The sequence below is a fragment of the Vespa velutina genome, chromosome 4 (assembly GCF_912470025.1).
Source record: "Vespa velutina chromosome 4, iVesVel2.1, whole genome shotgun sequence".
Taxonomy (NCBI): Eukaryota; Metazoa; Arthropoda; class Insecta; order Hymenoptera; family Vespidae; genus Vespa; species Vespa velutina.
The window spans coordinates 4,149,339-4,174,615 of NC_062191.1; the positions used below are offsets into that span (position 1 = coordinate 4,149,339).

At 36.2% G+C, this 25,277-nt stretch overlaps 1 protein-coding gene across 9 annotated transcripts in view; it reads right to left on the bottom strand.

Moving 5' to 3' along the window:
* Nucleotides 1-25,277, bottom strand: part of LOC124948466 (homeotic protein antennapedia-like) — a 321,146-nt gene that overhangs the window by 15,419 nt on the left and 280,450 nt on the right. For 8 of the 9 annotated variants that reach the window (XM_047492145.1, XM_047492142.1, XM_047492148.1 and 5 more), the window contains one exon: nucleotides 4,138-5,796. In XM_047492145.1, the coding sequence (XP_047348101.1) occupies nucleotides 4,138-4,978 (841 nt within the window). In that variant the 5' untranslated portion in view covers nucleotides 4,979-5,796. Of the gene's footprint in view, nucleotides 1-4,137; nucleotides 5,797-25,277 lie in introns of those variants that run through there. The other variant, XR_007100741.1, reaches the window with a different exon arrangement.

Genomic DNA, 25,277 nt, shown 5'->3' on the forward strand with positions numbered 1-25,277 from the left:
GCTCCTCCTTCTACACCTCCTTTTCGAGTCCATCCCTTTTTAAATATCTCACGAAGCCGCCATCATTACGGTAACCAATCACGAGAGCTTCTACAAGAGGCTGCCTCTCCGTCGAATTATAACTAAATGCATTCTTTTTTTTTCTCTTTCTTTATCTATTTATCTCTATCTCTCTCTCTCTCTCTCACTCTCACTCTCACTCTCTCTCTCTCTCTCTCTCTCTCTCTTTCTTTTTTTTTCTCTCGTCGGATGAGAATTAACCGATTCCCGCGATCCCGGCTGCTTTACAAAGGTCAAATCCATCCGCCTGCCATATGGTTTCTTAGAAACTCACATCGTTCCGATATCTGGAGAACTTTCTGAATGGGCACATTGTGTCCTTCGCGAAAGAAGAAGATATTCTTCTATCTTCATTTTTCGATTCTTTGTTTTTTCATTTTCTTTTTTTTTTTGTTTTTCTTTTTTTTCTTTTTTTTTTTTTTGCTTTTTCTTATCGATCTGAATTACGTTACACGCCAAATGAATGGAATTAATTAAGTAGTTGAAATTATATAATGGATTAATCTCTAAAATTATCACTACGCGTACGATATTAATCTCCATTAACAATACCGTCATTATTTTCTCATTCGAGTTTTATTTCGAAGGAGGAATGACGAGATTAATATTACGTATCCTTAATAGCATAATTCGAAGAAACACGATTAGGTTTCTAAACTCGCGTGTACGCTCATGGTTTATCAGTAAGATAAAACCTTCCTAAACTTTTCTAAACTTCATTAACGTTTAATCTAAAACTCTATGAAAGTTCATTAACTTTTTGATCCTAAGCTCATCGAAACTCTATTAACTTTTAATCGAGATATTCATTTGAAATGAAATTTTTAACAGATCGAATCTATCTTTAGAGTTGGTAAATTAGAAAATATAATATAACTTGAAGAAATAATATTATAGATTACTATCTTCTCGTTTAACTAAGTACGTGCTTGAAATTTATAATAGAATTCTAAGTGTATGATTTAAATGTATTTAATTGAATTCTTTGAATTGTATGAAATAATTTGGAAAAAAAAAAATAAATAAATAAATAAATAAAATAAAAAAAAAAGCGATCTCTAAATCGATTTTTATCTCCCTACACTTCACTTGTTCGTATGAACCGATTAACAGAAGCTTAACACCTACGTAATCGTATGGTTACGTTGATTCGTAGGAGGAGAGGTGGATACTATAAATCTTTCGGTGTACAAGGATCGCGATTATCTCGTGCATTAACCGTACCGTTGTGTGAAATCGATGTTTCCTTTACTTTGGCTTAACACTTCCGATCATGTACCTACTTTTTTTCTATTGTCAATATTTTCTTTTATTTAAATAAACATTTTTATCTTAAATTTATATCTTATTTTCTTTAACATATCAATCTAATAATAATCAATATTTTTAGACCTTTAATATCCGTCATAAGAAATATATGTTTAAAACGAATGAAGACTATTTTTAATCATGATTCTTAGACAATAGTCTTGCCGATAGTATTTATCCAAGTGAAATAGAAAATAGTTAGAATATAGTCTACGATTAGAATCACGTTCCGACTTAGAACATTCTAATCGTGGAAAAGTTGGGAAATTCTAAATCCTGGTGGCAAATCGCGAACGGATTTCTAATCGCAAGTGTTCCGCGATCTTCGATGCTAACGGGCATCCACTTATTCGCATGCTGCTCTTTTGTAGAACGCTTAACTATGCTGGAATTTCTTAACGTATGTACGCAAAAGTCTCTCGCTAAAGGTGGCAGAGAATCTCGACGGTTTCACCGGCGCAAATGCCCGAGAGCACCTGCATCTATAAAATTGAATCATGCATTATTCATGGGACACAGTTTATAGCGCGCTTAGCTCAGCTGCTATTTTGCAACGTATAAAGGAATAAAGGGCAACGAAGATCGAAAGAGTCCAAATTTCTATAAACGAATAAATATCTATTAGATCTTCTTCATTGTTAAGAAAAGTAATGGCAAATATAAATTCTACGTTAGAATGAAAACAGAAGAGAATTAAAGTTTAATGATAGCTAATCTATTGAAAGTTAAATCTTATTATTGTTTCAAAGATTACTTGGCGATAAAAAATTTCTCTTCAAAAATTAAGAAAAAAGAAAGAAATCTCATCCGATCGAAGTTATGACTTTTAAAAGAAAAAAAAAAAAAATAAGAGAGAGAGAGAGAGACAGAGAGAGAGAGAGAGAAAAGAGAAAAAAAAAATAAAACTCAACATCAAAACGGGTTTTACGTGCCGACATCTGTAGGCGGTTTAAGGGACTCGGTCCACTTTCTTCAACTCTTAGTGACTGCGAACAACCATCGTCATAAAACCGGATTGTTTATCGGCCAATCGCCTGCTGTTACCTGCCACTAGTTTCCGAGCTTAACCGAGAGATGGTATGAGAAGACTCTTTGAACCTCAGTCAATAAAAATGAGAGATTACATCTCTTAAAGTATAAATCCAATTATAAAATGAAAAATCAAGGTAAGGTGAGATAAAAAAAAAAAAAAAAAGAAAAAATGAAAAGAAGTAAAAAGAAACAATTAGACCATTTCCCTTGGTATAATTCAGATCACGTAAACACATAAACGAACTCGATAGAATCAAAAAAAGTTTAAGTCGTTGAAGTGACTTCAACGAGCAACGACCGACGACTGACCAGTAAGAATAACCAGTGGAATAGATTTTTCGAAGAAAAGGTAAAGTCAGGTGGGGTCAATTTCGAGGCTACATTTCACGGTAAATACGGGCTTGTTCGATGCAAAGACGATTTATCTTAAATGTAAGGTCTAGAACGACCTAAGAAACGGAAGGGAGAAAGTAAACGAGGAAGTAAAAGCAAAGCGGAGACCCTAGAAATTGTGCACTTTAACATCACTGGGGTACGGCTTTAACCGAGCCTTTGCTACCTCAATTATACCGTAGGCCTATTATCACTTCGTTATAGCAGTCATAAATCCTTGTCTCGTTATGTCTTTTTCTTGACTCGCAAATAAATACCATCTAGTTGTCTCCTGTAGATTCCAAATTTTACGAATAATTTCAAACGAACAGAAGAATAGATTTTCGTTTTACTATTTTCCTGATACACGAAAAAGAGAGAGAGAGAAAGAGAGAGCAAGAGAGAGAGAGAAAGAGAGAAAGAGAAAAAAAAAATAAAGAGACAGAATATTCGTGCGAGTTTACCAGAAACACGCAACGAATATTTAAATGTAGAAACGAGTAATACGTTGCGATATCGTGGTTAATTAAAATGCGACACAGGAAATAACGAAAACAGGAGAGTGGTGTTAATGGGAAGCGATTAATTATCGAATAGTAGTGGATACGTGTATGTAGTATATAGAAGTACCAACTAATTATCCCAGAGCTCGTGCTTATTTTTATCGCAGTAAAATAATTTTAACTAATTAAGTGGCTCCCTTTTCACGTTGTTTTATTTTTTCGAAATACTCTAAATGCGTATGTAGTTCACGGTCGAAAGCGTAGATCAGAGAACCGGACAATAATGAGTCGTCGTCGTCGTCGTCGTCATCGTTGTCGTCGTCGCCGTTGTTGTCGTCGTTGGCAAGCAGTAAGATAACTTTTATGGGGGTCAGGTCTGTAGACGGTAAAACCACCGGGCTAAAAGGTCGAAGCAATAAATAACTCAGTTGTTTGTTAGTATATATCTAAGAAATACGGTATAGAGTTATATATGTATCTATCCGGAGTCAAAGCTCGTACAAATCTGGACTAGTTTTATGTCGTTGTATAAATTTGAAAGGAAACGTAGCGGCAGGAAGAGAGGCCTGAGAAGGTTTTCGTAAAAGTCACGATTACGACGAGAACCTTGAGTCTATTTTCGAGGACCGTGTTTTCGAGGATTGTGTTATATAGAACGTAGTTAGATCACGCGCCGATATCATGGGGAAATTTCTGGAAAAAAATATGTTTTGTCGGTAGTCCGTGGGAAGGTTTCGCAAGATAGTTATGCGCGTAAAGTAAAACGTAAAAAAGAAAAAAAAAAGAAAGATAAAAGGAAAAAAAAAGAAAAGAAAAAAAAAGAAGCAAGAAATAGAGAAGAAAGGAGGGCTGACTTGCTCACCGAACTGACTCCGCATCCAAGGATAGAGAGGACTGGGTAGGTTCGCGCTGGCGGCTCCCTGAGGGGTGGGCTGTTGCTGCTGACCAAGCGGCGAAGCTACGACCCCCTGATGCTGCTGTGTTTGAGGCTGTTGCTGAGGGTGCATGCCAGGTTGAGGCTGTTGCGTCGTACCCTGAGCCTGTTGCTGTTGCTGTTGTTGTTGATACATCATGTGCTGTTGTTGCGCCTGTAGATGTTGGTGTTGGGATTGCTGTTGCTGATGCGTCTGTTGTGCCTGTTGGGCCTGCATATGAGGGTGCTGGGTGTGCATTTGATGGTGCATTTGAGTCTCGACGGCGAGCGGCGGACTATCCGGCCCATCGAGAACGCTTCCTTGATGATCGACGGCGGCCGCTTGGAGTTTACAGCTCGCGTAGACGATTGGAGTTGAGGGATGACCATTCGGCGTGGGTGTATGACCCATGTGAGCCATCCCCGTGGTCGGTGAGCCCGACCTGTAGCCCGCCATACCGTCCATTCCAGCGTGCTCCTGTTGATGCTGATAATATGCCGCGTTTCGCATGTCGATCCGATTGTACGGCGGAAACCTCGGATATGGCATGTCCTGCTGTCCACCGGCACTACCGGCACCCCCACCTGCCCCATAATGGTGCGCAGACACCGCTTGCCTAAGCAAACTCGGATCGCACGGATCGCCAGGCTGTTGCGATTGTTGCTGTACCGATTGCGTTTGCTGGGGCACCTGTACCGCGGCACCGTAGTGCTGCTGATGCTGATGCGGGTGTTCCACCCCGCCATTTCGCAGGTCCGGGATGTACGAATTCGCGAAGTACGAACTCATGCTATACTACTACTGTCCCTCCTCTCCCACCTGCCGATATCACCACCACCCTCTCCACGCTCTTTTTCTCTGTCTGTCTCTTTCTCTTTCTTTCTTTCTTTCTTTCTTCTATTTCACTTTTTGACTCCTTCTTAAACCGATCCTTCTTCTCTCTTCTCTTTTATTTTTATTTTTCTCTTTTCGTAACTTTTCTTTTTCTCCTCTTCTATTACCTCCTATATAACTAAACTTTTTGTACTCTCCGTACGCACACACTGGCACACGTCTTTACATGAATGTATACATATACATTTACATATATTATATATTTATCACCTCAAACCGTGTATCTTCGTAATCCTTGCCCTCGCTCTCTTACCCTATCTCTCTCTCTCTCCTCCTCTCTCTCTCTCTCTCTCTCTCTCTCTCTCTCTCTCTCTCTCTCTCTCTCTCTCTCTCTCTCTCTCTTTCACCCTCTCACCCTCTCGCTCTATTTCGCTTCTTCTATTCACACACACACATAGATCTGACACGCGCGCACCCTTCTCTCGTAGTATCACACCACCATCACCTCTGATCACTGGTACATATCATTTAATTTTTATCACACTTGGCTCACCACCGAAGAAAGAAAAATCGGAAACTGGAGCAACGATGGGTGGGAAGGTTATTATCTAGACGCGAAAAGGGGGGAAGAAGTAGTCGCGCACACGAGGGAAGGGGAGGCTAGTAGTCAGAGTCCTTCGTCTTCCCCGATATGATCCCTTCGTTTAATGCACCAAACTGCTCCGGACGCGTTTCGATCCTCTGCCCACCCTATTGACGAAATTACGCCGCACCTGGAAAAAAAAAGCAGAGAGAATGGTCTCGATTAAAATTTGTACAAACACGATCTACCGATATATCGTTATCACTTTAAACGGATCTTTAATCAGATCGGATAAAGGTCGATAAAAATAATATATAAAATTCATCTAACACATACATATATATATATATATATATATATATATATATATACAAATGTCAATTGGATAAACCAAATTTTTATTCTGTTCGTATTGAATAAATGTGAATTATTTATATATATATATATAAAAGAAGGAATAGAAATAACTTTCTCATAGTCTTAATCGTGATCGTACCTTAATGCGTAACACGTGCACGAATTGGTTCATTTTCAAATCCATTCTTACGATCTGTCTCTCTCGAGTGCCGTGAACCATGAAATTATATAAAACGATTGTCCAACCGAGTCATTTGCGAACGTATGCTTGAAAATGCGCGACGTTAAATATCTCTCGACGATAGGCGCTCTCTCTCTCTCTCACTTTGCTGATCTTTATCCGACGAACCGAGTTAACCGAGTAAAGTCGGTCTCTGAGTGACAGAAGGCGACGTGCACACGTGCTCGTCACGGTAACGGCCATCGCCCAGACGCCGAACTTGTTACAGCCTTCTCTATGTGGGCGGGCTAAGCGATCGTTAAATTTGGAAAAATTCTCTTACATTGGCCATTTGGTTCTTACTAAATTCTCCCGGAAGACCTTCTCTTCTCATAATTCTCGTTAAATTGTTTTTATACTTTTCTATTTCTTTTTCTAAGTTTATCCGATCTTTTTATACGATCAAAAGGATTACAAATATTTTACGACATTTTATCGGCGATATAAATAAATCTTTTTTATTTTCTTCTCCCCTCAAAGTACCCTTGATAGACATCCTATTTAAGAGCATCATTAGAAAATTGATTTTATATCGTTAAATGACAAAACATATTTAGAGTCAATCGATTCAGATAGAATCTCTTTCTTTTGCTTTTTTTCCTTTTATAAGCAATGAAGGATATAATTTTTTTTTGTTCTTTCTAATTCTTCCTTTTTCTTCTTTCTCTTTTTCTTCCTTTTTTTCTTTTTTTTTTTCTTTTCTTTTCTTTTTTTCTTTTTTCTTTTCATACGCATATATCAAAGCATACATCGTAAATGAACGAATAAAATCATACAGTGATAAAGTATAATAGAAAGCTATGAATTAACATTTTTTCTTTTTTTTTTTTTTTTTGCATGTTCGATCAATTAACATTTTTATAATAAATCAAATATTATCAAATATTATGAATCGTCGGTCTCTTATCGATCGAACAAGAGAAACGTGCCCGAAGAAGAGTAAACCGATCTATCGATTCAGAACCGAGATCTTCCATACCGACTGATCGTCATAATTTCTGTCTACGCCTACTCGCTTTATAAAGATGTAACTTCAAAGGATCAGATTACCAACGAACGCGTGCAAAATAAATAAAAGTACACGTATTTGATTTACATTTACAACGTATGAAATATAAAACTTAAGCGTATCAGTCGTAAGCAAAAAAGGAAAAAGAAAAAGAAAAGAAAAAAAAAAAAAAAGAAGAAGGAAAAACAAATTAGAATAAACGAAATGTCTTTCGTAAAAAAAAAAAAACAAAGAAAAAAGAAAAGAAAAAAAAGGAAAAAAAAAAAAAGAACATAATGCATAATATATTCACGTTATCAATTTTCTATCTCTCTACAAACGATCAGTAAATATACGACATTATAATGAAAGATCGGACGAAAGTCACGAAACTATCGAAACACGCCCTTTCATCGTTCGATTTTTCCACTTGATTCGTACGAATGGACCCTTTTAAAAATGGGCGAAAGGATAAAAAAAAAAGGATTAAAAAAGAAAAAAAAGCAGAAACAAAGGAAGAAGAAGAAGAAAAAGAGAGAGAGAGAGAGAGAGAGAGAGAGAAAAAAAACTGGCGAAGAGTGAAAAAAAAAGAGAAAAAAAAGGAAAGAAAAAAGGATCCACCCACCCCCTTTCCCTCCCCGCCCCAATTCCCCTCCCCCCTCATCACGTCGCGAAAAAAAGAAAAAGAGAAAAATAAAGAAATAAACGAAGAGGAAGATCGGTAGCTGCGATAACGCACGATTATATAGAAATTACACGTGGATCGTTTCTCTCGGGGCGATAGAAAGAAAAAGCGTTCGAGCCGATCGGATATCGGGGAGGCGAATAGAATATAGGAGAATAGTAGTTTGGCATGTATGGGACTGCTGATATATGTATGTATGTATCTATATATGTATGTATATGTATGTATATGTATGTATATGTATGTATATGTATGTATATGTATATGCATATAGGCGTATAATGTAGGCATTCATGTTATGTGTATGCGTGCGAGTGCGTGTGTCGAATGGTAATACGAGAGAAAGAGACAGAACGAGAGATAGAAAGAGAGAGAAAGAGATAGATAGATAGATAGAGAAAGAGAAAGAGAGAGAGAGAGAGAGAGAGAGAGGCATTCAAGCGCGCGTACTGGCAGGTAGGGGTCGTCGTTGGAAAAGGTGGAGGAGGAAGAGCAGGAGGAAGAGTAGGAGGATGGTAAAAGGGTGACGAGGGGGGAAGTTAACGTGGACGAGGGTGGGGCCCTTGGGAGTTTGTTGTACACGAGAACGGGGCTTGGGTCGGACGCGGGACGATCGCGATTAACATTCCGGCCGCTAGCTCGCTGTTCGCGCGGCGCTTTCATTAATTCCAGCGTATTGATTCCCCGGATTGATGAATGGCCGCCGATAGCGATTCCATGCGCGCCGTATACCACCACCACCACCACCACCACCACCACCATCACCCTTTCCTCCCGTATAAATTCAACCTCTCTCCCAGGATTTGAACTCAATTCCCGTCTGTAGGATCGCCTTGTACTCTCTCTTTCTCTCTCTCTCTCTCTTTCTCTGTCTGTCTCTCCGTCTCTCTTCCTCCTTCGAATATCCGTTTTCTTTTCTTTTTTGATCCTTTCTTTTTTCGTCCTTTTCCTCGAACGAGTATCGCTAATCGTTTTTCTAATAACCTCCTTCTCTCGATCGGCACTCTCTCAACGACGAATTTATCACTCCACTTCGAGCTTCGAACCTTGAAAGTTCTTACTCTTTTTCGAGAAAGGGATTAATAAGTTATGCATGAATAATATCTAATGGTTGAATGGTAAATGATTGAGTTTCTTTGTTTCTTTTTTCTTCTTCTTTCTTTCTTTCTTTCTTTTTTTTCTTTTTCTGTTTGTTTGTTTCTTCCTTTTAATTTTTTTTCTTTTCTTTTTTTTTTTCTTTTTTTTTTTTACCAGTGTCATCGACCTCGATCAGGACGATCGTTCCTTTTAGATATTATATATGCCCTGGGGAGGATTTAAGATGTTTTTGTTTGTAAAAATTTGACAGTATTCTTTATGATAATTAAAACGGGCGTGATCTAAACTTGTTGAAATCTATTTTGTGATGATTGAAAATGGAATGTAAGGTAAGTTCTTCTTATCTATCGCGCTCGATCATCATTAATTTTGGACTTCGTTTAGTAGTGACATCCTTCGGCATAATCATAAAGCGAGTAATCGAGTAAGGTCTAAGGAGTTCAAAGTTCTCCCCGTAGATGGCGATCGCGATAGGTCAGAAGCAATGGAAAAAACGGGGTGGAGCGTGTCTGACAGCTGGGTGGGTTCGAGGCCAAGGTGATTGAAAACAGGGTGGAGCGTCACGTGACGCCATAGTCGAGTATGACGTCAGAAAGCTATGATGGCCTCTATTTAACAAAATGGCTCCTACAATCCCTTTGTCCTCAGCCGCGATTTTCAATGCGATAATGCGTTATCAAACATTATGCGAATAACGAAGTCGGCCTATTGACATTTACCGTTCCCGTTAAATCGCTCAACACGAATTTCCCACCGATACAAAGACGTGACCATAAAATCAAGATAGATAATAACGCTATGATCAAATTGACAACTATGAATATTCCAAGTCCCAATTAAGGTACAAGATAAATTTGATTATTATTCTTGATATATTCGTGTATCAATGAATATACATAAAAATTACAATAAATTAACTAATCTAGACAAATTTATAACTACTTGTGATTTCTCAATCGATATTATAAATACAAGTTGCCGATGTATCATCTTAAATATATAATTCTTAATAATAGATTAAATATTGAAATGATTATTATTAAATAATAATTCCTAAATCATTGGTAAAATATTTCTAGTCGATTTAAAATTGTAATTTGTTAAAAGAAAAAAAGAAAAAGAAGAAGAAAGAAGAAAGAAAGAAAGAAAGAAAGAAAGAAAAAAAAGGAGAGGAAAAAGAAAAGAACAAAGAAAAAGAAAAAAGAAAAGAAAAAAAGATCTTCCAACTGCACGTACGTGTATATTCAACGATTATTAATTTTTTCCTCAGATTGATGTAGACATCGGTGTTGGCTAATAAAACGAGTTTAAAAGAAGAATTTGATTTATGTGAAATCACCATGAAAAACGTACGGCTTGATAGGTATCTGGATAGACGGTATATTATATAAAAAGGAGGAGGAGGAAGAAGAAAGAAAGAAAGAAAAAAAAAAAATAGAAGGGAAAAAAAAAAGAAGAAAAAAAAATAAACAAGAAAAAAAGAAAAAAAGAAAAGAAAAAAAAAAGAAAGGAAAGGAAAAGAAAAATTGGTTGTCTAGGTGTTATTATGTAGCTATGCAGAAAAATATGTATGTAGATATTGCCGTAGAGACGGACGTAGATGAAACAAGCGGATTAAAATGAACGGCGGGACGTCGCGGACAGCTGGCCTCCTAAAGATTAGAGAGCCATAAATGACACTTGGATTTGACAGTTATGGGTTGCGGGAGCTCGTGCCGAGAGCCGTTTGCCACGCCGTAAAACAGTCGTAAAGCAACGGGCGCCATAAAGCGAATGCATCCGAAGGAGAACGAAGAAGAACCACCTACACGGTGGCAAAACGAGCATTGGCTAAAAAGTTACGAGTCCTCGACCTTGCAACGTGCGTTCTACCCGACGGACCGTTTAACATTTACGCCGCTTGGCTCTTCCGCGTTCAAAGCGACTCAACTCTGCCGTTTTATACTTTCTATTTTTTTTCTCTCTCTTTTTTTTTTTTTCTTCTTCCCCTTCTTTCTTTCTCTTTCTCCTTTTCTCTCTTTAGTGACCATAAACTTAGGTTAAGTGTCCCGGCTTAAAACTCGCTTTAAGGAAAGATACTTTCTTCCGTATAAAATTACTGTTGAATAAAATTGTTGAAGAAATATGCGAGAAAATTCAAAGGTGGAAAAGATCAAAGGAACTTTACGTATAAAATTTGAGTAGGTAATTAGATAGATATTTGCAATTACGTATAAATATGATTATTAAACGATTATGTTAGAGATAAATTTTTCATGGGGGCGGGAGGGAGGAGGGGATCGAGAGAGAGAGAGAGAGAGAGAGAGACAAGGGATAGGGATAATTGCGGAAGAGAAAAACATGATGCGAAGACATGATCCAATAATCAAATGTTAAAATAAAAGGATAAACTCGTTTTGTCGTGTCAAGTATTACTCCATTAATAACATTTCGAATAATCGAGTATCATTGGTCTGTAGTACCATGTTAAAAATGATTTCAAACGTGAGAAATGAATTATCCCGGAGGATGTATAGCGTACATTTCAAATTGACCGAATGAAATTCTACTGTACCCATCTATAGGTACAATTTGTTGCACTTTGTCATTTTTCACTTCCTAATTGCGGGCTTTACGCGGTTCCCCAGAGTCGTATTATTTATCATCGTTCTTTGTCATTATTTCTAGCCTTTCGCTTCAATAATTACGATTTATTATTCCCTGACACACTTCAATAACATATCGTTTTTTTTTTCTTTTTTTTTATATATTGTTATCGATATCGGCCATATACATTGTAAAGTACACACACACACATATATATATATATATATATATGAAATATTAATAATGAACGATTTATAAGTTGATTGAGATAAACGATACACGGCTACAACATTGCATAAGACATTAAGAAGACTAATTACAAGCTCTCGGAAGATATTGCAGACTAATTACACTTTCATTACCGGTCATTAAAGATAAATATAGAGGAAAATATAAGCAGGGTGATCACCGGTCCGTACACATAAGCATATTGTTAACCATATCGATTTTATTCTCTTTTAACTTGATCTTTTAGATCAACTTCATTAGAAAAACAATTAGTCGTAATAATTATGTAAATATTCAACCACGTTTTTATACTTATCATGCGTTAAATTATATACCAATACACGACGAAATAAATATTTAAATAATAGAAAGGAGTGTTTGAGTATTAATGTTGAATAAAAAGAGAGAGAGAGAGAGAGAGAGAGAGAGAGAGAGAGAGAGAAAAGAGAACAATTTCAATCCGTAAATCTTGAACTCTCTTCTCTTATTATTCTTCAAGATTACGTTAATTAACAGCTAATTAATTGTGTGTTAAACGATTAGCGCGTTTATTTCGAAAGATCTTTCTGTTTATTTTCTCTCTCTTTTTCTTTCCCTCTCTCTTCAGCTTGCACGAAGAGAGGATCCCGTTAGATTCGATAGAAGCCATCCAGCTGGCGGAAGGTCGATCGAACGTTAAAAGGGGTGTCCGCTATCAAGGTTCCCAGGCATGCTACATAGGATCGGGAGGTTGGAGCATCCTGGAGTCATCGTATTCGATCTTCTTCGTTGTTGTCGTAATGCTCGTCGTCGCGTACGTAGCGGTAAACACGACCCACACGTGTGGTGAGTGCGAGCGAGCGAGCAAGCGAGCGGCCGAACGATCAGCCAAATGCTAACATGCATATGCGATTAGCATAATCGAGTCAGCCTGCAGGAAACCAGTTTGCAAGGCCGCTCAAAAGCCGGCCGCCAATGGCTCATGTTTCTCTCTCTCTCTCTCTCTCTCTCTCTCTCTCTCTCTCTCTCCCTCTCTCTCTCTCTGTCTCTCTCCTTTTACTGTCTGCATTTCTCTCTCTCTCTCTCTCTCCGTCTCTGTCTCCCTGTCTCACTCCTTTTACTGTCTGCATCTCTCTCTCTCTCTTTCTCTCTCTCTCTCTCTCTATGTTTTTTTTCTCTTGGATCCTCGGCTAGTTTTATCTCTCTTGCACACACGAGTAGCACGCATGGCGCATCCGTAATTTCATTTCCCCTCTAACGAAACAGTCAGCTGAGTTGTCCCTCGAGAATATCTCTTCTTGCACCAAGTGATATCACATTTGTCGAATTACAAAATCCTTAAGAAATTGAATTCGAATGAAAATCGATTCGAATAGGTAGGTAAGTAGGTAAATAGATGACTAAGTAGATATGATGACGTGGCTATACTTATTCGGTATCTATATTTCCTTCTGTTCTATCGACCGATCGTGCATCGTAAAGTTCTTGATTGACGCGTTGAAAGGTGATGCAAACGATAGGTTAGACGATGCACCGTGCAAACGATCCACAACCGTGAAGAAAATGCGCTTCGTGCTTCGTTTAAGCTCATTTAATAGCAATTCCGTTTATTCGTTGAAATTCCTATGAAATTCTTATAATTGAGAATTACATCGGAGAATCGTTATTAATCGTACGATTAATTTTTCAAACGAATCGTGAACATGGAAATATCTTTTTTCTTTTTTATTTCCTCTCTCGCTCTCTCTCTTTCTCTCTCTCTCTCTCTCTCTCTCTCTCTCTCTCTCTCTTTCTCCCTTTCTCTATAGTACCTACCTATTTTAATCGAAAAGTGAATTTCACGGGCTCGTTTAGCGCGTTCCAAACAATTCGAAATAACATTGTCACCAACAACAAAGTAGATATTTTGAGAGCATGCTTTATTCGACGAGCTCCCGCGTTGCAGGCCGCGAACGAAATCTTTCATCAAATTTAATCGCGTCCGCGATAAATCCGGATTGAAATGACAATGTGCGTCCATGGAAAATAAATACATAGACGTAGGTATATATGTACCTATCTAGCTACGTTTATTCATATCGTTGCACTGCATATAGATTCACGTGGAGGATAGTCAACATAAACTGTTACCAATTGTTTTCATCAAAAATCATAGTGATAGTAAATTAAAATTAATTTCTTCTACTGTTAATGGAATATTAAAATCTGTTAATGGAAAAGCAAACAATTAAATTTATATAAAAATATTATATAATATATATTTAACATATTAAATTGTGACATACTATAATCATGCGTGAAGTGACGATTTAGATTATTAATGTACGTTAGATTTGATACAATGGTTATTTGTGAGAACAGTAACATCGGATAGTCCCACCAAACCCTTTTCAACCCCTACGTTCTACCTTTCTTTAAATAGAAATGCTCTGCTCCCAGAGGTCCAGCAGTCCGACCGTGTATCTCCGTTTATTAAATATTCTGCAGTGTACACATAGGTAGAAACACGCGCCATTTTCTCCATATTCAGACGAAATTTTTAAGCCACTTTTTAGTCGCTAAAGTAATCAACGTCGTCGTAACTTTCAACACTTTCTGCAAATTGAACTAATTGGAACGAAACTTTTGTCATTATATCCTACTATAATAATATGATTTTATTATTTCATTTCGTAAGATCAAATATAATTTTTTTCCTTCTTTTACTTTCATAATCATATATGATATATACATATATATATATATATATATATATATATATATATAATTTATCTCCTTATATAACTAAATATCAAACGATATAATTACATACAAACGCATAATAGAGAAATACATAATAGTTATTTATCGATTATAAATTAAAAATTTTCCAAACATCTCTTATGCATTATTCAACTAGTACGACTCGATTGAAAGCGAGAAACGTAATGTGAGCTCGTACGGCGCCAAAATAGCCATGAGAAAGGTAATAGAATCGGTTTGTTCCACCTTCTACCGTGTTTCTCGGTTAATTCCATTACGACAAACCGGTTTATACGCGCTTACCATGGAAGGATGAATGGTCGTATATCAATTGCGCGGTCTTACCAATTTATTTGGTAATAAATCGAGAAAAACGCGAAACGAGCGCCATGTCCCAGCGCAACGACTTACAATCCAACGATATTTATGCATCGGACTTGCATTTGTCTGTTCCTAGTGTGCAACTATACTGATCAGTAGGTGTTAAGTAGAATGATAACTACTGTAGGTAGTATAGAAATGAGAAATTACATACGACAAAGAATTCATTGACTTTTCATAATCGTTTGTTGCGTGCATGTAGGTAAATCATTAGAAAAATTTATGCTTTATCTGGGTAATAAATTTTCTACGAACAACGGACTAATACTCGTGGTCGAGTAAAAGATACCGATTATTTTACATCGCAATAATAATACTTTAAACATCATGCACAGTATACAAATAAGATATTATGTTAATATTAAACTTCACCGACAGATGAACATTAAAAAAGAAAATCATAAATTCTTTTTTCATATACGTTATTTTACAAATTCACATCTTTCGGTCCATCGATGAAAAATAATCGACGAAGAAGTACAACGAATAGAATCAAGCAAAAAGGAAAAAATAGAAAAGGGACGAGAATAGAAGGATGCACCTTCCAAAATAAAATAAGTCGCTCTCCTTTTGCGTGACCCATTCCCTATGGGGAGTCCAAACACCTTTCGAGACTTCTGGAATCGAATCTTCACCTTTACTCATGTTCTAACCGAAACGAGAGCAAAAAGGAGGAGGATGATGGCTCGTCGAAACTTTCGTACCTTCTTAGAATATATCTCGGTCGACCCAAACTTTCACATTTTTTCGTAAAAACTTTCCTGTGCCCTGCCGACCTGTCTACCTTCTTGGTTGGATCTCAAACAACGCGAAAATTTTCAAAAACTCTCTACGCTTTCTCTTCTACATAGGAAAAGAATCGTCCCGAAGGAAGAAAAAGGCCTTGGTCAACTTAAAGTATCTATATAGCACGTTACGTGATTCTATAGCACGCTTCGAGAAATCTTACAATAGAAACTGATGTCCTCGAGTGAAAGCAAAACGAAAATAGATTTATGCTTTCGATTTTAAAGAAACTGTCAAAATATCATCATGCGAATATTTTATGGTTCCTGTTTGTTCCAAAGGAAAAATCAATTTCTCCAAATAGAAATGTTTATGCATATGTATAAAGGAATCATAAATATGTTATTAATATTATCGATGCATAAAGATCACGCAGGAACGGGTTGACCGAGTGTTACGAGTACAAAATGGTTTCCCGGTGCTTTAAAGTAGGTAATTAGGATTCATGATGCACGCTAGTTACTTTCCGGAGGGACAACACGAGAATAGGTGAGGTTGGATATTTTATAATTTACGCGTGTGTGAGTGAGAATCAAGGTAGAGATTATATGGGGTACAAACACAGGGGAACCCTTCGTAACTCGTATGTTTAAACTTTATGTGTCATGACGTAATAAAGGATTCTGCACATTTTATTCTTTTCTTCTTTTTTTTCTTTTTTTTTCTTTTTTTTTTCTTTTTTTTTTTTTTTTTTTTTTTTTTAATTTTTTTCTATCAACATATGTCGACGAGAATATTTAATAAGAAAAATTAAATGATTAAAAATATTAATAAAACATTTACGATTGCAAATAACACAACAGCAAGATTAAATACGTTATCGAGAAATAATAGTTAAAGTATAATTTAATAATCTTAATAATTCAATTGATTGATAATTTTTTTCAATAATTGCATATCTGTTTTTAAAATGTTTTTAGAATTGCTAAGGAAGTAACATCGAGTCTTGAGTGCGTTCTATTATATTAAACGAGGAGAAGGTGATCCCTTTGAAATTACAAGGCGTTGTAAGAAGGTAGACTGTAAGGAGGATAGAGACACTCGCTATAAGGTCAAAAAGTTTTGACGGGAACCTATAAATCAAGCTTGAGGCACGCTCGTGTTCGTGCTCGGAGAGCCAGAAGGAGCTTACCCCTTATGAGGAGTTTCGTTTACCGTATGTCCCTCCTTCTCGCAAGTAGAGTCAGTTCGTACACGATACTTGAAAAATTTTAACATCTACCCGAACCTTGGCTCGCCCTATCCGTTAAACTTTCGATATAGCTAGATAATTGCCTTCGAATAATTTATGCTCGAAGCAACGACGTATAACGGCAGCTACATCCGGTCAAAGCAACGTTCTCCGATTCACGAGTTAACCGGTTAGGATACAATTTTTTATTGCATTAGTATTGAAACGCTTTCAATGCCTATCGTCGTATATAATCTTTTTGTAATACAGATAAACTAATTAAATAGTGCTTAGATTATCATAATCGTTAACGTAATCGTTTTTATATGCATACAATATGAATTGATATAAATTGTTGTCATTTTATTTACATTTTTTAAAAATATATTTCATTTATATCATTTCATATATTTCATGCTATTAAGAGTAGTAATTTAATATTAAATATTTCGTTTCACCTGTCATCAACTCTCACCTTAGATATTATCTATTATTCCTTCAAGAAAAATTATTTCAGTCATCTATTATCATAAGTTGTGAACTAGTAGTTGTTGAGTAGCTAAAATCATATGCCTGTGTATGTGTGTGTCTGCCCGTGTGATTATCCTATTCTAAATCATAGGAATTAGTCTTACGCCAAAGCTAAAATTAGTCTATTCTATGACGCTCTTAATGAATAATGATCGTGCTTGCGCCTATCCTAACTAAATCACAGTATAAGAAGTGTAAGAATAACGACGGGAAAGAATGATACCTAATATATGATGGAAGTCTTTTTAAATACATATTTTTATCTTTAACATATATTTTAAATAATAATTAAATACATATTTTGCATTTTTCGAATTGTTCGTTTAAAATCATAAAAAATGAAGATAAACAACGATAATAGTTATAATTACAAAATTGATTTATTAATTAATCAACAGAAACGGACAGAGGAATGAAACAATTTTAAAAAATATTATAAAAATAAAATATTTAGATATGTTAACAATTTTCTAATTACCTTAACGTGCTGATAAAATGATACAAAGGAAGTAGAAAATGAAAAAAAAAAAATATAGGAAAAATAAGTAAAAGAAACGAAGTATTGTGATAAAAAGTGACCAATGCTAATTTCTCATAGTATGCACACCGAAGACATACTTACATGCATGAACGTAACGTTGTGTTACGTTCCTAGCGAAGATATCGCGTTGCGATAATCATGGAAATATTCATTGCGAGGGGAACGTTTAGCCTTAAAGCGTGTTTATCGAACGTACTCGCTCACACGTGTTTTCTGCGTTCTATGCGTCGCGATAAAAAAACTTCCAAGTAAATATTATACAGTTTAGAAAATGCGCGATCGCCTTATCTTTCTTCGTGCATACAGACTTTATCATACTAAATACGAACGCGATGGTGACAATAAACGTAAATAAGAGGAGAAACAAAGAAAAAAAAGAAACTACGTCGGATTAGAAGGAAAAAAGAATAAAGAAAAAAGAAAAAAGAAAAAGAGAAGAAAAACCAAGAAAAATTTCTTATTAAAAAGAACGTGTTGTTGATTTAACGATCCTGTTGTTTTGAATAAAGAAAAAAAAAAAAACAAAAAAGAAAGAGAAACATTATTTCTATTAAAACGACTTGATATCATTATGAGAAATAAATAAATTTTTCGATTAACTTTTTATCCTGTTATTCGAAGTTATTACTAAACATTTGATCATCTCGATTCCAAGAAAATCAAGAACGATGAGGCAGAAAGAAATCACGGACGGGTTTGAAGAAGGATAAATGAGAGGAGGATAGAAAGAGAGAAAGAGAGAGAGAGAGAGAGAGAGAAAGAGAGAGAGAAAGAGAGAGAGAGAGGGGGGAAGGACGGGAAAGTGCAAACGGCCGAAAGAGCAGCGGTAGAAAGGAAGATAGAAGGGTAAAAAGAAGGGTAAGGGGGAAAAAGGGAAAAGTAGGTGGGGTTATAGGGAAGAGGGTGAGACGAAGGATTCGTGGCTTTGGGAAGGGTAAAAGAGAGAAAAAGAGAGAAAGAAAGAAAGAAAGAGAGAGCGCGCGCGAGAGAGAGAGAGAGAGAGAGAAAGAGAGAGAAAGAGAAGGGACAACGGTATTGGATGGCACGAAGGACAGGAGGCAGCGCACGGTAGGGGTAGTTTGACAACTTGACAAGAGCACAAAGGCTGTGCGGCTCTCGGCGGCACGAAGGGAGGTAGTGAGGTAAAAGGGAAGAAGAGAAAGAGAGGGAGGTAAGGGGAAGAGGGAAAGGGAAGAGGGCTGGAGGCGTCGCGACGTTCACCGTCCGACGGAGGGTTAGCAGATAGGGTGGAACGGGCAAGTCTGGCAGATTCAACGCCGTGAACAAAAGGGTCGATCCTCCTCCTCCTCCTCTTTCTCCTCCTCATCCCTATAGGTTCCCTCCTCCTCACCGCTTCGCCAAGTTTCCAAACGATATCGCCTATATTGGCTCTCGCATTAATCCGTGAGCGTGGGTGTAGTATACTCGTGGTGGAAGTCGAACACCGTTCGTCCAATAGATACGACTGGAGCCTAATATCGAAAGTTCCACGAAGAGAGAGAGAGAGAGAGAGAGAGAGAGAGAGAGAGAGGGAGAGAGAAAGGGAGAAAGGGAAGGGGAAAGAGAGCAAGCGAGGAGCCCAGTGCTTAATTAAATCGCAAGACCGTCGAGAGATAACGAACGACGACAACGTCGAGAACGCTTTGGAAAATCTCAACGCTTGACTTTTCTTCCTACCATCGTGAATGTTGGCACTAGAGAGAAAGAGAAGGAAGCTTGAAAAGAGGACAGAGAGACAGTAGAAAAGTTTGATCGATTAGCTGTCGATACGCACCCATTCCCTTGCATTCGCTACGCTGACATTTTGTCCTGTCGCGTTTCGAACGACAACGCGAAATCGTGCTGATGTTTTACGAAGGCATCGGCGAGCTCACGCAATTTTGTGTCGCTTGGAATATTTAGAAATCGTATTTCTTTTATATCATAATAAATCACGTTTTTGTTTAATTTAATATAATTATCAAATGATTTTATACATATATATATATATATGTCGTATGAAAAGCGTGAAAAATTTTATAATTTAAATGTCTATTAATTAAGAGCATCGTCATAAAAATTCTTTCCTGTGTCATAAATTCCTATATTCTTTATTATATTTGCAAATAAGAAAGACCATTGAGCATCAAAATCTCCTAGGGTACGTTCAAAAAAAGAATTTTAATTGATACCGACTTTATGGCGAAAGTTTTTAGGAAGTACTCTGCCACTGTTCAGAAGTTAATCGTTTTTAATTAAATTTTGGCCATGGCTGAGATAACGAATTTCGTGCTTCTCTAAGTCGACGTACATAGTACAACGTATTATCGTATGCACGTTAATAATTCGACGATATTATGCGTACGAACACCGTGATTTCACATATCTTTATTGCACATATAGTATGTACATATATATATATATATATATTTTTTTTTTCTTTTTTTTCTCTCGTCAAATAATTTTCATATAAAAAGTTCAGTATGCTGGCAAAAAAAAAAAAAAAAAAAAAAAAGAAAAAGAAAAGATCGAAAAAATATATTCGCAGAAACGATAGGAATGTTTCAAAATACGTTCACAAAAGCGATCCCCTTTCTTATGCCCGGGAAAAGGGCGGGAGGGAAAGCCGATACGCTTACGTTGTACTCATGAAAGTTCTGAAAATTTTCTACAATGGCCGAAGGGGTACGTACGACGTGTCGATAACCGTTCGAACGGTAATAAATAATTCTACTAACCGCGATCTATAAGGTGGTTGCACGAACTTCCATTCATGCTGTTCATGGATATACATTCTCCCTCTTTCTCTCCCACCCTCCCTTTCTCTCTCTCTCTCTCTCTCTCTCTCTCTTTCACCCCTTTCTCTTCTCCTCTCTTTTTCTCTCTTGATACACATACCTATTCCTTTATGGTATTTCCGAGCGCGCTAGCATGATTTATCGATGGTGAAGCTACGCATTTGGTGTCATTAGAAGGATCGTTCGTAACTCTCCGAAAACGTCTATCATATCCTTTTCGAACTTTCCTCGTGTCGTACGGTCTTTTCATGTTAGTAGTTAAATCATTCCAAACTGTATTTTATTTTGACACGTGCGAAGTTCATTTTGGTGAGGTACATGATTATGATGAAATATATAACGCTATATTAACATAAGGGAAAACGATGGTTCGAGGAAAGATCTAGACGATTCTTTCAACAGTAACTTATTACGATATTGTTGGTACGATATATAATTAGAAAAAGAAAATTCATTCTTATGTAATAAAATTATATAATAGATATTATTAATCTTCGATGTCTCTTTCTCAGTATTATTATAATCAAGTAAGTTATTTTTGATAGATGTTAAAAATTATAGAGACGTTAATGAATTTGCTTTAAGAAAATTGACAATGGGCATGATATTAATTAGAACTATTAAAAAAACTTCTTCGATCGACGTTACGTTGAGTCAAAATATTCCAAGGAAAACAAGCATGGGCAGGTTTTACAAGACGACGAGGCGATGAAAATAATCTTTGAGAAAGGAGACTACACATGTACTTATATATCTACGTTTGTGTCTGTTGTAAATTCCGTAGAAACGTGATCGAAATATGTGCGCGGTATCGTAGAAAATTCCATACCAGGCCCGTGCTAGATTCTCTCTAATCTAAGCACACAAGTCGGAGTTAACCGAGATACGTCGACGTAATGGGCTTAATCGGTTAAATTTCTGTTGATTTTCCGCCGACATACATACGATTTTCCCTCGGACTTTCTCATCGCTAACAAATGTTTCGTTAACTTTTTCTTTAACCTTTCACTCCATTCCTCTTTATCTCTTTTTCTCTCTCTCTCTCTATATATATATATTTATTTTTATCTTATTATGCCATATTTAATTATAACTTGAATATTAATTAACATTTGTACAATACAATAATATATCATATTTTTGTGAATAATAAAACAATCTTATTAAACGTAATAATCGTCACGTTCATTCAAATAACTAAATTTTTTATTTTATATCGTTTCTAAAATTCGCTTTATACAATCAGACTACGTTACATGAGAAGCACATATTGCGGACACGCAAAGCAAGTTAGATTTATTAATTCATCCATATTCGTGGTATTATCATCTTATTGTAAGTCCGTAACAAAACCAGAGACATTTATGAAACGCTCTGGTATTTGTACGAAATATTGAAGTTCCACATATACATGAAACTCTCTTGGTTTCTCTCTTTCTCTCTCTCTCTCTCTTTCTTTCTCTCTCTTTCTTTGTCTCAGCTTTCTATCTGCTAACTGAGCTTCTCTGCTCCGCTTACACCCCATTCTCGAGACTTGCGTTTGCGACTCCAGTAAATCAGAAACGCAGCGAAGCGTCCTCACCCGTGCCACAGCACCCCTGGAGTTACGAATCAACTCTCCCTTCTTCCGACTTTCGGGTTTGCTATACTTACCACCTCACGGTGGATCAGAACGTTAAAGTTCTACGCTGGAAAGCTTTTGGATGACGTCGCTTATATTCGGTTACAGTCTTATCTAAAACGAAGCTGCCTATTAACCGTAGCTAATCGAACGGTACGCTTTTCGATAATGGAAATGAGTAGTTATTGCAGAACGTTCCATTAAATGAAATTCATCATATTAATTCATTCGTGAAATGAATAAATGAAATATTTATAATATATCTTAAATATTATAAATATATTTCATCGAAAGTAATTTATATAAAAGAAAGATTTATATTTTGTCAAGAGTTATGTTATTAATTTACTGTAATATTAATAATCGAATGAATAACTAAGCAATAAATTATTTTCTTAGTTGATCGCAAATTATTAAAAGATACGAATTATAGTTGTTATAAAATTTTTTAATAAAATTATTATAAATTATATCGAACGTTACAACCTTAGAAAGTATGAAGATACTTATTAATTATTTTATGAGAAATGAAATATAATTATATTAAAGTTGTAAGAAACAAAAAATGAACAAATATATATATATATATATATATATATAAGTATATAGTATATATTCCATGAGATAACGAGTTTTGGTTTTTATCGAATCAATGGTATCTATGCGTGTATGCGTCGTTCATATACGAGTACGATATTAACCGCGAAACGTTTTATTGACAGTAACATCATCGACATTTTCTCGGCCCTGGAACGCACAAGTGGAAGCGGCCGGTACGTTCGCGGACGATCGAATCAAATGCCCGTTTACTTGAGAATTTACATATTACTAAAGTCGCGCGTGGCTGGTATACGCGAAGATATACCAGATAGTATTTTATAATTCATTAATATGATGAGAGATATTAATGCAGCTAGAATTTTAATTTTCTTTACCAAGAAGATATACCTGTTAAACTCATAGCGTGATACAAGTCATCAATTTTCAAATCATCGATATTATCTTTAATTTTAAAATCATCCATATTGACTAATATAAATCTTATTTTCATTTTATAAATCAAATTATATAAAATCTTTTCTTTTCAATTGTCAAATCGTCATTTGCATTTTAATTATTTTAAATGTTTCATTATCGTCAAGATTATGCTCGGATTTCGATCATAATTTTTTGTTTTTTTTTTTATAAATCTTTCGTACTTTTGTAATTCGTTTTCAATGGAAAAAGAAAGACAAGAGAGAGAAAGAGAGAGAGAGAGAGAGAGAGAGAGAAAGAGAGAGAGAGAGAAAGAGAAAGTTCGAGGAATCGTTTTCACGATAAACGCCATAGAATCTTCGATAATCTCGCACGAAACACGTTCCTTAATATGGCGGAAGGAGGATCATCCGCAGGAGGATTAATCTTCGACCCTCGTCAAATCGAAGGGTTCGAGGGCTCATTAAATATTCATGGGAGTCACGATACCGTATCAAAAGGCCTCTCTACGATCCACGAGGATGCTCGCGGGTGGTGCACGAAACTAGTTCCGTGTTTTCGATGGACGGAACGTTCACGCTTACATTCATCGATACACCGACGGATTTGAATACGTGACGTAAACTTCCCTGTAGAAATGAACGTGAAAAAATCATTATCACACGAATTTATCTAATCGCTTATGAATCTATAACCAAGAATAAGACAAAAATATATTTCGATCATTTGCATTGCTTATTCGACATTTCAGTTTTAATGAAATTACGAACGCTTGAACGCGATAATAATATCTATTCGTCGCACTTGAGTAAATTTATAGTAACCGAGGAAGATCGATTTTTTTCTTTGGCTCTCGTTCATAATTAGACGTCGTCTGTGGAAAAAAAAAAAAAAAGGAATTAAAAATAGATTCCGAGAGACGTGCAACGTATTTCCCGTATCTTAACGTTATTATCGAATTTATTTGAATTTACTATAAGTTATGCTTTGATTAATTCAAGGTCCGACTTTGCGTCTCATGATTCGTAATCGAACTTGATTGACAAGGTTGTTACTAAATGAAAGGTAAAATAGAAGGAGAAAGAAGAAAAAGAGAGAGAAGGATAGAAAGAGAGAGAATCGAAGGATAGAAAGATCGTAAAAAAAAAAAAAGAGATAGATAATGAAAGAAGAAACGAGAAGGAGAACGACTTCTGTTTTCTGCTTCGAGGGTCGAGCATTATTATGCAAGACAACTCTGTTATCTCTTCAGGTAATGAAGCGACCCGTTGTCCTTCTATGCTACCAGGTTAACAGGCTCCCTCAGTTCCACGAATCCCTCCGTTTCTCTTCTCTTTTACTCACGCTGCGTGCCAGAGGTACGCTAAAACGTCTGTGGTCGTTCGCGTTTGAGATCTTAATCCCAGATAATGCGGGGGTGTCACATTTAACGGGACATTTGTCTCTGAATTCCGGTGCACCACTCAGTTGACCATCTCGATTTGGAAATTTAACTCAAAGAAGCTTCGTTCAAGACACGCGAAGATAGAACATACACACGATTCGTTAAGAATCTTATCGATAATGTAACTTGTAATTTATTTGGTTTTCTTTTTTTTTTTTTTTCTTTTTTCAAGGACTAAAAAAACCCTACGAGGAAATTAGAGAAGTAGAAAGGGTATACGAATGCGTTAAGATCAACACGACGATTTCTAATGTTATCTGTTTGTCGTATTTTTTTATTTTATTATTAGTATTATTATTAAGAGATTTCTCTTTGGTTCTTAAAAACCAAAATGCGGAAGAATTCAGTGTCATATTTATTTATTTATTTATTTATTTATTTATTTATTTAATTCCAAACGAGGCCAATATATAAAATAAAAGCTATAAAATTCTTAAATCCTTTCATTTCTTCGAAAATAATGTCCATGATAAGGACAATCCTTATATAGAAATGTGCAAGAGCCGAGAATGCATAGATGTATATACGTGTATGCAAAACAGGATTAGTTGATTCTAATGA